This window comes from Diabrotica virgifera, chromosome 8 (genome assembly GCF_917563875.1).
Source record: "Diabrotica virgifera virgifera chromosome 8, PGI_DIABVI_V3a".
NCBI classification, from domain to species: Eukaryota; Metazoa; Arthropoda; class Insecta; order Coleoptera; family Chrysomelidae; genus Diabrotica; species Diabrotica virgifera.
Genome location: NC_065450.1, coordinates 8,149,133 through 8,163,519, shown reverse-complemented (window position 1 = coordinate 8,163,519; position 14,387 = coordinate 8,149,133). Strand labels below are relative to the sequence as shown.

General features: G+C 32.0%; 1 protein-coding gene across 1 annotated transcript in view; it reads left to right on the top strand.

The window, feature by feature from the left end:
- Nucleotides 1–14,387, top strand: part of LOC114335585 (protein grindelwald) — a 147,818-nt gene that overhangs the window by 62,128 nt on the left and 71,303 nt on the right. The window contains exon 2 of the mRNA XM_028285841.2: nt 9,202–9,267. Coding sequence (XP_028141642.1) covers nt 9,202–9,267 — 66 coding nt within the window. The remainder of the gene's footprint in view (nt 1–9,201; nt 9,268–14,387) is intronic.

The window sequence follows — 14,387 nt, the reverse complement described above, 5'->3', positions numbered from 1 at the left end:
ATCATAATAGCAGACAACCTTCAAGACCTCCAAAAGCTAATGAACAAGATAGTTGAGTATGGAGAAGAATATGAACTATAAATAAACATCAAGAAGACTAAATTTATGAGGATATCAATGACCAAAAATAATGATGAGAGGCTGACAATAATTAAAAGTAAAACTTTAGAACAGGTTGAAAACTACAACTATCTTGGCACAATAATTAATTACGCAAACGATTACTCCAAAGAAATCAGAGTTCGTATAGAGAAAGCAAGAACAAACTTCAATAAAATGAGAAAGGTATACTGTGTCCAAGACAACTGAAAGTAGACTTGAGAGTTAGGCTGGTAAGGTGTTATATTTTCTCGACTCTACGCTTTACGGGATAGAAGCATGGACACTTAACGCGTCGACTACTAAAAAGTTGGAAGCATTTTGAACTGTGGGTGTATAGAAGAATCCTGAAAATATCATGGACCGAGGCTGTAACAAACAACGTAGTCATAAGAAGAGTCAACAAAAGACTGGAAATATTGGAAACCCTCAAGACACGAAAGCTGCAGTAGCTGGAGCATATTATGCGTAATGAGAGATACAACATACTTCAATTAATTATACAGGGGAAAATCCAGGGCAAGAGAAATGAAGGAAGAAGAAGAATCTCATGGTTGCGTAACTTGAAGGAATGGTACGGATGCACATCAACCGAACTATTCAGAGCAGCAGCATCTAATATCAGAATAGCCATGATGATTGCCAACCTCTGTCGCGGAGATGGCACGTAAAGAAGAAGAAAAGTTTTTCGGAAATATGGCAAAAAACTTGCTACTTCTGTAAGTTAGGAAAACAGGTTGGGGAAATCTGAAAAGTTAATAGAAGAAAGTTCAATGCGTGAAAGTCGCATCCATACAATTAGGCCAGTCATAATTTAAAATCTATATACATAATAATAAATATGAAAATAAATACGGTACTATTATTATCTTATAGGGTAATTAAGAATTAGATCTTAATTACCCTATAAGATAATAATATGTTTTCATTTTCTCATTAAGAAATGTTTCTACTGTTATTGTTATTTCTTTATTAGTAAATACTTACCACTAAAATTTAGAAATACAGTAAAACCTACCATATCTGGATCAATGTGGCGACAGACCGATCCGGATATGAAAAAATCCGGATATCAAGAGTCTTTTGAGTTTTTGAAACGTCTTCTCCTTCATACATTCCAGTAATCAACGCCCTCAATAACTTTCGTCAATAGACACGTTTTATAGATTCTATAACACCTTGGTGCACAGGCTGACAGAGGGATGTCACATTTTTGTTGGCAAAAAAGACACTTTATTTCGCCATCTTTTAGTTCTTTTTGATCGAGATGGGAGGGTGCGTTGTCCAACATCAGGACTGCTTTTCTCAGTAGATTTCGGTAGATGCGGACGGCAGAACGGTCCGGATATGACAGGTCCGGATGTGACAGGTTGAACTGTAATAAATAATAATAGGGTGCTGGGACCTACCTTGTATCTCTTGTTTACCACAGATATACCTCCAACTCTTCAGGAACCACTAGAGGAGAGATCACGTACAGAAGAAATTATGCTAGGAACATTTGCCGACGATACTGCAATCCTAGCCTCACACACTCACCCTATTTATGCCTCGCATCTCCTTCAAGCGTATCTAGACAGAATACAAGATTGGTTTTTGGAATGAAAAATTAAAGTCAATGAAGGAAAATCTATTCATGTCACATTTACAACACGAAGAGGAACTTGTCCTCATGTAACTTTAAACAATCACCAATTACCATCAGCCAACGAGGTAAAATATCTTGGTATTCATTTGAACAGAAGTCTCACATGGAGGAAACATATCTGGACCAAGAGAAAGCAACTAGGTCTCCAATTCAGAAATATGTATTGGTTAATGGGCCGCCCATCAAGACTATCTCTGGATAATAAATTGCTGCTCTATAAGGCAATACTTATGCCAATCTGGACATATGGGTTGGAACTATGGGGCACAGCCAGTCACTCTAACATCGAAATCATGCAACGCTTCCAATCAAAAACCCTCAGAACCATCACTAATGCACCTTGGTACATCAACAACAGAATTATTCATCGAGACCTTAAAATGGATATGGTACAAGAAGTCATCACAAAATGTAGCGCTGCATACATTGCCAAGTTAGAGGGTCATGAAAACCAGTTTGCACTTAACCTCCTAGACAAGTCCCAAGAACAGCGTAGGTTAAAGAGGTTCAAACCTCTGGACTTACCAATTAGAGTAAACTTTTAAACTAATTAGTTAGGAGTTATAAAATGTAATTATTTTCTACACAACTTTATAAAAATTGTACTTTGATTTTACCAGTGGGTAAAATCTTTCTTGTCCTTAGTCAATGTCATTACTTTTGTTTATTGTTGACACTCAACAGATTGCAAAATACTTTTAAATTAAATAAAAAAAAAACAAAAAATGTAGAAATAGTAAAACATGCCATATCTGGATCAACGTGGCGACAGACCGATCCGGATATGAAAAAATCCAGATAAAACCACTTCTCTTAGAATCTTTAGGGATGTCACATTTTTTGGCAAAAAAGACACTTTATTTCGCCATCTTTTAGTTCTTTTGGGTCGAGATGAGAGGGTGCGTTGTTCAACAACAGGACTGCCTTTCTCGGTAGTTTTCGGTAGATGCGGACGGCAGAACCGTCCGGATATTGGGAGGTCCGGATATGTCAGGTCCGGATGTGAAAGGTTGAATTGTAATAGATTTTGTAATTTTCTTCTACTTCTGTACTAGTAATTTCTAGACCCAAGTTTTTAATTTCAGAAGTAAATTGAGGAGTTTTTGTTGATTTGCTATTTTATTCTGGTTTAGTTTACCTCGGATGTTATCACCTATGATGACAAATTTAATTTTAGATTTATTAGAGCGATTAAATTAAATTTTTATCGCTGACGTTTTGTAATGTTTATCAACTGCGACACAGCTAGTTATGTTTTTCAATTTGTTATCGCCAATCTGCACCTAGTTTTCACTAGTAATACCACTAGAGGTCAAATTATTTCCGGAAATTTTTTTGAGATCATGAATATTTTGAAAATTTCCCGAGTCGCAGACGAGGGAAATTTTCTAAAAATATTCATGATCAAAAAAAAATTTCCGGATATTAATTTGACTTCGCGTGGTATTCGGTAAGAAAATTCCACACCAAATTTGCATTTGAAAATCCAAAGCTGCATGAACAGATTAATAGCGCGCCATAGCTTTGTCAGCAATTATTTAGGCTTTCAAATTCGTAATTTCTACTCATTGTAGTTGCATGGGAATACCATTTCAAGATAGAAAATAGTATATTCTTCAATTTTACATAAGTTTTGAGTAACTACAAGTGATAGAAAATTATTTTTTGGCGTTTTTAAAACTAAACTACGCAAAATTGAAAGTACTGAATGGGAAAAAGGTAAATAAATTAGTGTCTAAATATTATATATCGTCGTCGACACAAGAAAACCGCGTAACTCCAATTTTTACTTAAAATGAGATTTTACTGCCATCTATTAGCCAATCGCCTATTCTAGCCATCCGACAAATAATACGTCATTTAAATGTAGATTTCTATTTTTAAAGTGTATACTAGAAAAACAGGTATCTCCCTTGTCAAAAAATTATGTTAGTAGAACACGCAACTCCTTCTGCTTAGTCAGTTAAGTGATTATTGCCGTTGATTTGATTTGTTTTTCTGGAGTGAAATAGAGGTTTTTAAGTTCTAATTTTACATCTGTAAGGAAGTAAGATAAAGTAAGTTGATTTGGGTAATGAATGTTTTTAGTACAATTAAAAAATAAAGGGATTTTTGTTGCTTTAAACTATCGCTAGAGTTACATGGTTTTCCATATTTTATTTTATGAACCCATGTTGGAGTTACATGTTCTTCTAAATTACTGTTTTTAGGCTCTCCCGAAAAAATTAAGGAAAATGGAGTTACGAGTTTTTCTTGTGTCGACGACGATATATTTTATTAGACATAGAAACTTAATTGAAAACATTCAAAGTCCTGCATTTTCGCCATTAAGAAGAGAGGAGGTGTCCGAAGAATATAGAAAACATCTTAGCTTTGTAACTAAAATGAATCAAAACTAAATTATGTAAACAAATAAAAACCAGTCTGTCAAAAATGTTCTGTTATTGTAAACGTCAAAAAATTTCCACTATAATTCGCTGTTGGGTACCCCACGAGCAAAAAATTTCCGATAAAATACCTCCGTTGCCATGGTGATCTGTCAAAATAACGTATTTTGATTGGTTCAAAATTACAGGTGTGGAATTTTCATGTAAATTTATTTTTTATTACAATGTGGTTGCACATTTTACAATCACTATTTAGGTTAACTATAAATGGATATTATTTATCGTCTTAAAAGTGGATAATAGTGTAATACTCTACCGGGTGGTGAATTGGAAAACGGGCCATACGAAACTCAATGTAAAATTCTAAACTGTTGAATTCCTGCTTCCCTAATTATTCTACATCAATAGACATGAGAAGCTATTTGTAGCGGATTGAAATCTTTATTGAAAACAATTGTTAAAATTATTGTTCTACGAATTAAACACATTCCAAAATTTTGTAGAATATAATAAATTTTATCAAAGTATTTGCCAAATTTAGGCCACACACAGTGCAAGAATGTGTATAAGGTTGAGTTTGGGCACAATGAAATTATTTATATTAACAATATTTTGAACTGTCAGTATTTTTATTTTATCATTTATTGTTTAAAAAACAATAAAATTGAAAAGATGTCCTCAGTTGAGGAGAAAGTAGTAATAATAAAGATGTTTTATTCAGTCACTAGTGTGCGTACTGTAAGAAATAGTAACGTGTGGCCTTACTTTTACGCACTTCCTTACTATGGCAAATGTATTATATTTTTCAAAATTTTCGAATGTGTTTAAATCGTAGAAAAATTTTAACTTTTGTTTTTAATACAGATTTTAATCCTCTACAAATAGTTGCTCATGACTTTTGATGTAAAATAATTAAGGAAGCAGGAATTCAACAACATTCTTTTAACATCGATTGATGAAATCTTGAAGAGTTTTTTGCAATACAGTATTCAAGACTCCTTTGTTTTTTAATTTCCAATCAAGCGTGCGCGACACCATTTTCCACCGTTTCATGTGTATAAAGTATACACTATGGTGCAAATGAAAGGAATAAATTCGTTATTTCGTAAACCGGTGACTTTAAAGAAAAAACCCAAAACAGGTCGATTTTTATTTTTAAGTAGTGATATTGTGGCATATATGGTATACTAGTGACGTCATCCGTCTGGGCGTGATGACGTAATCGATGATTTTTTTAAATGAGAATAGGGGTCGTCTGGTAGCTCATTTGAAAGGTTCTTCAATTCTCTATTCAGTAATGTAAACATTTACATAATTATTTATGCAGGGTGTCCAAAAATTTTTTATTAAATTAAATTATTTGACAAAAAAAGAAGTAGAAGGACACCCTGTATAAATAATTATATAAATGTTTATATTACTAAATAGAGAATTTAAGAACCTTTCAAATGAGCTAGCACACAACCACTATTCTCATTTAAAAAAATCATCGATTACGTCATCACGCCCAGATAGATGAGGTCACTAGTATACCATATATATGCCACAATATCATAACTTAAAAATAAAAATCAATGTGTTTCGGGATTTTTCCTTAAAGTCGCCGGTTTACGAAATAACTAATTTATTCCTTTCATTTGCACCATACTGTCGTCAGTGGAAAATAGTGTTGCGCATGCTTGATTAGCAATTAAAAAACAAAGGAGTTTTGATTATTGTATTGCAAAAAACTCTTCGGGATTTTATCAATCGATGTTTAAAGAATATCTATCTACCTTGGCAACTTTCAAATTTTCAGTTTTTCACATAGTTTTTGAGGGTTAAAAATGGCGGATTTCACAATTTTTCAATTTTTAATCGCTTATAATGCACTCACCGGCACAAAATTCCGCCACATAAAAATTTTAGATTAAGTTTGACAATCTATAAGTTTATTATTTGTACTTCGATTTTCAAGATTCTTGCACGAGTTTGTAGGTACATGTATTGATGTAAAAAACCCCAATGCCAAATTTTTATGAAATTATTTCAGTTTAAAAAATCCACAAAAGTTTCAAATATGGACAGAATATTACAACCCAGCAAGTTTTGACCTCTAAACAAAGTTTAACGATTTACAGATACTGCAAAATAGGTATTCGGATATTATATTGTTTGAAAAATACATTAATTAGTAGTAATTAGTAACACCAAATATAAAACAAGATTTTAGATATTTTTTCTTCAGAAATAACACAATATTTTATTTTTGATATGTCTCTGTATGTTCATGAAAAATGTTAAATTAAAATTGTATAAAAATATCTCGCTAAAATAAATATTTCCTATTTGCCAAGCCTTCGGTTTGGCGCCCTTTTGGGGTTGCGCCCGCGTGCGTTGCACGCACTGCACGCCCGGTTACGGAGGCCCTGTCTCTTTTCTTGTAAGAGCTGTAATTAAAAACACTGCTTTGAAGGTTTATTTAATTAAAAATGTCAAACGCACTAAAATTAACAAAACAAAACAAATTTAACAACAAACCAATTCAATAGCTGTTATGTCCACCTCTTGCAGCAACGATGACTGCTCGCAATCTGTTTAGCATCTAATAAAGATGTGTTTTCCTTGCCTGGGGAATAGCCCAATATTCCTCTACCAGGGCCATAACTGTACCAAATATTCTGGAGACCTAGGATGACGGCAAATAGTTTTTTTATTCATCCCATAAATGCTCAATATGATTGAGATCTGGGCTGCATACGGGCCATTCTAATCTTATCAATCCAACCTCAATTGTATGAGTCAATCAGTGTTTTTATTTACAAAAAATGGTACAGCTCTTACAAGAAAAATGATATTCGGATAATTCAAAAAACAAAATGTTGGTGATGCCTCCGGTAAAATATGACAGGACTATGAAACAAAATCAGCTATTCCATTTTTCCACAGAATTTTTTAAAATTAGGAGAAAATACAACGCTACAAGCAAAATTTTTTGTTACCGGAATAATACCAAACAATATGAATACATGTACCTACAAACTGGTGCAAGAATCTTGAAAATCGGAGCACAAATAATAAAGTTATAAATTGTCAAACTTAATCAAAAATTTTGGGTGGCGGAATTTTTTGCCGGTGAGTGTATGTCAAAAAATATCAACTTTAGAGAAATGTCACTAAATACATTTTCTGTTTGGAATGATCCATAAAACCTAAAAAAAACTTTGTTCCATACAAAAAAAAATAATTTTAGGAAAAAAAAACAAAAAAAAAAAACGTTTAAAAAATTTTTGACCCAATTTTGGTCCTGGCAACATGCAAATTTGTTAAAAGGGGTCCTTTATGAGTAAGATTGTGCAAAAAATCCGAATCGGAATATTTTTCCTAGCGGGTGCGCAGTGGCTTTCTGGACTAAGAAGAGTAAACACAGACGACAGATTTACACCCAGTAATGTAACTAGAAAAATTACCAGATACATCTTTTTTTTTGGTTGATCATGTCAGCCTCTAAACATTGCTATCATTTATAAGCTTGTTATGTACTTTGTTATGTATATTTCAGTTGGAATTTCATCAGGACCAGTCGCTCTGCCATCTTTTGATGATTGTATGGCTTTTATAACCTCAGAGCGGGTTATTATTGGTCCGTCGCAGTTAGTAATATCGGGAGGTGAACTACTCCTATCGTCTTCGAATAGTTTCGTGACGTAATTTTCCTATTCTTTAAGTTTGTCCTCTACTTCAAATATTACTTTACCATGTTCATCCTGTAGCAATGCAGTTTGTTTCTTATTGAAGATACCAGCCGCTTCTTTCACTTTTTTATACATGTTAAACGTGCCGTATCTGTTTTCAAGTTCTTCAATGTCATGACAGTGTTTGTCATTACTAACTATTTAGATAGGAAATAAGCCACAACTAACTTGAAAAAAAAAATAATTTTATTAAAGTTTCGACGCCCAAATCGGGTGTTGTTGTCAAAATACAAAATACTACTAAATAAACAAAAATGTTGAGTAAAAATTCTTCTAATAATTTATTTAATCTGACTCATTTATATTGGCAATTCAGACATATATTATACATTTTAAAGTAGAAGACTGAAAAATAATGATATTGCCAATATTTATTAGTCATGACACTTTAGTCTACACGAATTCGTTAATCATCTGATCTTACATATCCTACTTTCGTTTAAAAATAGCACACTTTTCCAATTTCCAATGTTGCAGTCTTGCTGTTGAAGACACCAATTTACGTGTTCAGTCTTGTGCTGCCTGGTTAACTCGGGATTCCGTAAGAGTCTCCTACAATATGGTCCCTGGGCACGGCAACTCTTCTTCTTATCAGTTCAACTAAAATACTTACACCTATAGCTTCCAAAAGCAGCAGATTTTAACTACATAGTGATTCCGTATAAGTGTTACAAAACTGACTTGACTTTTCTATGATCTTTTAGGCACTAATGTGTAATTTTAGTTGACTTTATTTATTTTTAATAACTTACAACTAAACAAATGAAAAACACTGAAATTATATCTTTTATTTTACAAACTACGATATCTAATTTATTTATTACACCAAGTCTAATAATTTATCTACATAATTACAAATTTAAAAAAATACCGCGAACGATACATATCAAAGTACACCGACGTATTCAAATTCACAACTAAACTTTTAGTTCCAAAAATATATATTTACATAGTCATGTACAATTATTATTCCACTGATTTCCGGAAAAATCGAAAGGTAATTATTATTTACAGAATAATAAAAAAAGGTTTATCGATGGCCTTCTAGATACTCCGATTGTAAACAAGTTTTTATTTGTCTCGCCTGCAGAGAGGGTCAGACAGTTTGACGACAGAAGCTTCCGGAACGAAATAGGCCAGGTTGTGAGCGGCCTATAAATAATGTCACAAAAATTTGATTGAGTGTATATACAAATATACGTGCATTTTCGATTAGTTTTCAGAAATTGTTCACCTAACACTAATTTTTTAACACTTTATGTATAAAACTAATTTCATTTATTCAACTGCACTTATTTCTTGTTGCTAATGTTTTGTTTTTGGTTTTTTGCAGATTACTTGCACGATATGCGTTATGTTATAAGTACTAGCGCAGGATCGGGAAATGAAGATATCAGAGGTAAGTTTCAGGTTATAAAAGATTTTTGTTGTTTCTAATAGCCCGGGAGGTAGTGTCAAATTCGACCGGATCATTTAGCATGGCTAGTTTTTTATTTAGTTAGGTGTTCCAAATCTTATTAACAAAAGTGATGTGTCAGCTGACCCAAAACCGGGGCGTTTAGGCAAGAAAAGATAAAATATGAAAGTAGATGGAAAACCCTACAACTTATATGTCAAATATGTATCTCCGTACCTTACATCCATAATGGCCTAGTGGTTAGAATGCCTGGCTCCTGGCCTTCACCCAGGGGATTAGGCTTCGATTCCCGGCGTCAGAAATCCTTTTTGTTTTTAAAATTGACATTTTGATTTGAAAAATAATTATTTTTATAACACCACGTTTTTATTATTTTTACGACACAATATTAAAAAAGTATTATAAAAACAAAATCTTTTTTCACAAATGTTGAATGTTTTCACAAAAAATGTTGAAACAGTACTTTTCAAATCAAAAATCAATTTTAAAAACAAAAAAGGTTTCCGACGCCGAGAATCGAACCAGACTCACATAGGTGAAAGTCAGGAGCCAGGCTTATGGATGTAAGGCACGGAGATAAATATTTGACATAAGTTGTAGAGTTTTTCCATTTACTTTCATATTTTATCTTTTCTTGCCGAAAAGCCTCGGCTTTGGGCCAGCTGAGACATCATTTGTTAATTTTTGGAAGTTAAGTTTTGGAACACTTAACCAAATAAAAAAATGGCGATCCTAAAATGCTGTGGTCAAATTTCACGCTACCTCCCGGTCTATAACTTCAAAGTTTCAAAAAATATACATTTTCCTCAGTAGGATTACAGCCAGTGATAGCTTTCATTATAAAATTGAATCAACACCAATTTAATTTAAGTTAAATTTTGCGCCATAATTTAATATGATATATCATCATCATCAATGGTGCTACAGCCCTATGAAAGAGCCTCGATCTTCTTAAGTCTATTACGCCAGTCAGTCCTATCCATTGCCAACAGTTGCCAGTTTGCTGCGCCTATTTTTCTCCCATTCTCATCCACACCATCCTTCCATCTGAGTTTTGGCCTACCTCTATTTCTACTTCCCACAGGTTGTGGCATAAGGATTCTTCTAGGAGGGTTGTTTTGCTGTGATCTTGCTAGATGTCCTGCCCATCTTTGTCTTCCTATTCTTATAAGAGATACTACGTCTTTATCACCAAATTTTTATTTATATCTGTGGTATACCTCGTAGTTGTACCTCCTTCTCCAAACACCATTTTCACAGATGCCATTAATATGATAATATTATGATATATTATTTATATAAACGTTGGTTTTTTATTGCAATTAAAACAACCACTAACGTACATGTATACAGAGAATGTAACAACCATATACATATAAGTAGAATAAGGGAAACCCGTCTGGTCAAAATAACAACAGATACATCTAGTCCAGGGTAATAAGGTTTTTTCCATGACACTCGAGCCGCCAAGCTACTGAAGCGTTTTTTCGTCAGGTAATACCTATAAGAGCAAATTGTAACTATTTCCTGCGTAGGATCTGGCGGCCATTTTTATTTATATACAATTAAGTGTCAAAAAATGGCATTTTCCTTTTTTTTTCAAATCAATGGAAAACAGTGAAAATTATGGTTTTTTTAGTACAAATATCTTTGAGATTATGGAAAAAGCTTTAAAATGACATATTACAAAGTTTGATATACTCTTTTATTGTTAATATAATTGCGAAAAAAGGTTGGAATTGCAAAAAAAAAATAATTTCGCAATATCTATTGTAAAAATTAGTGTACAGCTTTGAAATTTTTGTCGGTGCTTAATATGTGATGAAAATTTCAAAGCGACTCATTCAATTGTTTAAATTTTATTCAAATTGTTTATCCCAGAGAGCATTTTTTTTGCAATAACATAAGTCAGAAAAAAATGACATTGGAACCATTCCACAGGTGTCATCTGAAAGAGCATTAGCTATACGCTCCGAGCTTCGCTGTTGGCGCTCCTGGCGGATTACTAATTCAACTTTCACTGGTAATTTTTAAATTTATTATTTAATTGTTATCACTTAATATTTACAACGCAAAAAAGTAATTAAATTGTAATCGATTTTTTTAAGATTTTGCTAATAATTTTGACGTTCTATTGATAAAATATGAATTTCTTACTTCGGATACTTTCACAATTATCGTGTAGATGGCGCCAAGATTAATATATTAATTTATAATTACATATTACGGAACATGAAAAAAACTTAAATTCAGTATTTAAATCGTAAGTATATTTAAGGTAAAAATATATACCACAGCTCTGACCAACTAATATTTTTTATAATTAATGTTTTTAATTTTAATTTTAAATTAATCACTTTGACATTTATGTCAAATTTCCGGTAAACGTTTACAGACTTGCCACTACTGGCGCTCGCGAATTTATAAATATCCCCTCTACGTACGAGCTCACAGCGTATACTTTCAACTTGGTTTAAAAAAAAGCGAATAAAAAATACATTTATTAGTAATAAATAATTATGCAAAAGTATCGTAAATCTTTTCTTATAAACTTTTTATTTTGTTATATAAGAAATTATATATATTTATTACAATTTTTTATCAATTATGATATAAATAATATTACTTGATAGTTATGCACTTAAAACAGGGTAAAAAAGTTAATTTTTTTGGAAAAAGTTATTCAAAAAGTTTATAAGGAAAGATTTACGATACTTTTGCATAATTATTTATTATTAATAAATGCATTTTTTATTCGCTTTTTTTAAACCAAGTTGAAAATACAGCTCATGCTTTTCTATTTGACACCTGTGGAATGGTTCTAGCGTCATTTTTTTCTGACTTATGTTATTGCAAGAAAAATGCTCTCTGAGATAAACAATTCGAATAAAATTTAAACAATTGTGTGAATCGCTTTGAACTTTTTATCACATATTAAGCACCAAAGAACCCTCAATTGACAAAAATTTGAAACCTGTACACTCATTTTTACAACGGTTATTGCGAAAATAATTTTTCCACCTACCTCTACCGAAAGTATACTTTTCCGGACCTGATTGTAGGGAGCAAAGTTGTACTTTTCCTCCCTAGGGAGGAAAATATTTTTCCTCCCTAGGGAGGAAAAGTAAAAGTGACGTCATAATATTTCATTCATGAAATATAACTTACTGACGCCCTGTATAATATCTATTTTCTATTACGGAGTATCTATACATTTTAACGTTTATTTATAAAACATCCTATATTTTGCAGAATGGTAAAAAACAGTAAATTGTTATTTTGATTTAACAATGTTTACATTAATAATTTGACTTATATTTGACAGCTGACAGTTATATTGTACCTACTTGTTGTTTTAGTTCTAATAAATTTTGTTGGTTAGTTACATAAATAAATTAAGTAAAAATGACAAAATTACTTGTTATTTGAGGAAGGTGGAAAAACCATATGTATAACATGGGAGTAAAGTGCCTTTTCCTCCCTTGAATGATTACTGCCCTCCGCTACGCGTCGGGCAGTAAACTTCATTCTCGGGAGGAAAAGTTACACTTTCCTCCCTTGTTATACAAATAGCTATATTTTGCAATTCCGACCTTTTTTCGCAATTATATTAACAATAAATGAGTATATCAAACTTTGTAATATGTCATTTTAAAGATTTTTCCATAATCTCAAAGATATTTGTACTAAAAAATCATAAGTTTCACTGTTTTCCATTGATGTGAGAAAAAAAGGGAAAAATGCCATTTTTTGACAGTTAATTGTTTATAAATAGAAATAGGCGCCAGATCCTACCTAGGAAATAGTTACAATTTGTTCCTATAGGTATTACTTGTCGAAAAAACGCTTCAGTATCCTGGCTGCTGAAGTGTCACGTACAAGGTATATTTTCGTCTTATTACCCTGGGCTAATCACCAAATGGTAAATGAAGTTCATGACGACCGCGCAAAAGATGAAGTGACAACCTTCCATAGAAGTATCAATCTGCCAATGAACAGACAGATTTAATGTTTATAAAGAGAAAAAAGAAGAAGATTTTGCTGGTCTCTGCCGTGCACAAATTTATAAACCAGACTAATTGACAACAAAACAAAACGTTCCAAAACTTGGTTTTACTTAGGACACCTACTTATTTTGGACAAATCAGGATGATGTGTAATAACTTGTCTAAGATAGGGATATTGAATAAATATTGTTGGATATGTAATATAGCATGTTAACAATTACAAAAAAAAAACAAGGAATACCCGATCTGATATTGTTCTAACTATAATTAATTAATAAAAAAATGACTTTTTTTATAAATTAAAAAAAAATTCGACCTGGTCGGATATTATTTCAGATTTTTTGGATCATTCTAAACAAAAAAGGTCTTTTGAAATTTTTCTATAAAATATGATCGTTTTCGAATTATATAAACAATTAGTTAAAACTAAAAAAAGAACAAAAGATTACGATTTTCAAGGCTCAAAAACATAAGAATACAATACTTATGTAAAAAACCTTATTCTCTTAGCTCTTGATAAGTATTTTCGACTTAATTTATTTTTAAACATTGTTTTTTAGGTGTTAATGCCCATCTTCCCATAATAAACCGTTCTCATTAACACTTTAAAAAAATATTTTTTAGATGGACCTTTAAAATGCTTTACCGGACCTAATAATGAAGGTAAGAACTTGAATTTAGGTACTTAATGATTACAAAAATAATATTTTTTACTTGTGTTTTTGAGACTTGAAAATTGTCATCTAAATGTCATTGAACAGCTAGGTGACGTTGACCTTATATCGGATCCTCTACTATAAGACCTTATCCAAATCTATACTGTCAATGGTATTAGAAAGATTCTGTTGTAGATATTTATATCTTTGTAACTTAGTAGTTGTTATTTACTATCTTTTTGTTACGTGATAAATGGCCATATTTAATTTTTTGACTGGTCTATAATCACAAGTTAATTCCAAATTCGACAAAATCACTCACCCTTCACTATTAACTAATTAATGTAACTCATTGATGTAGAATCATGACCTGTTTACTTATCTCATCGGCCATTATTCTAACAATACCCTAAAACGTATACGGATGACGTACACAATT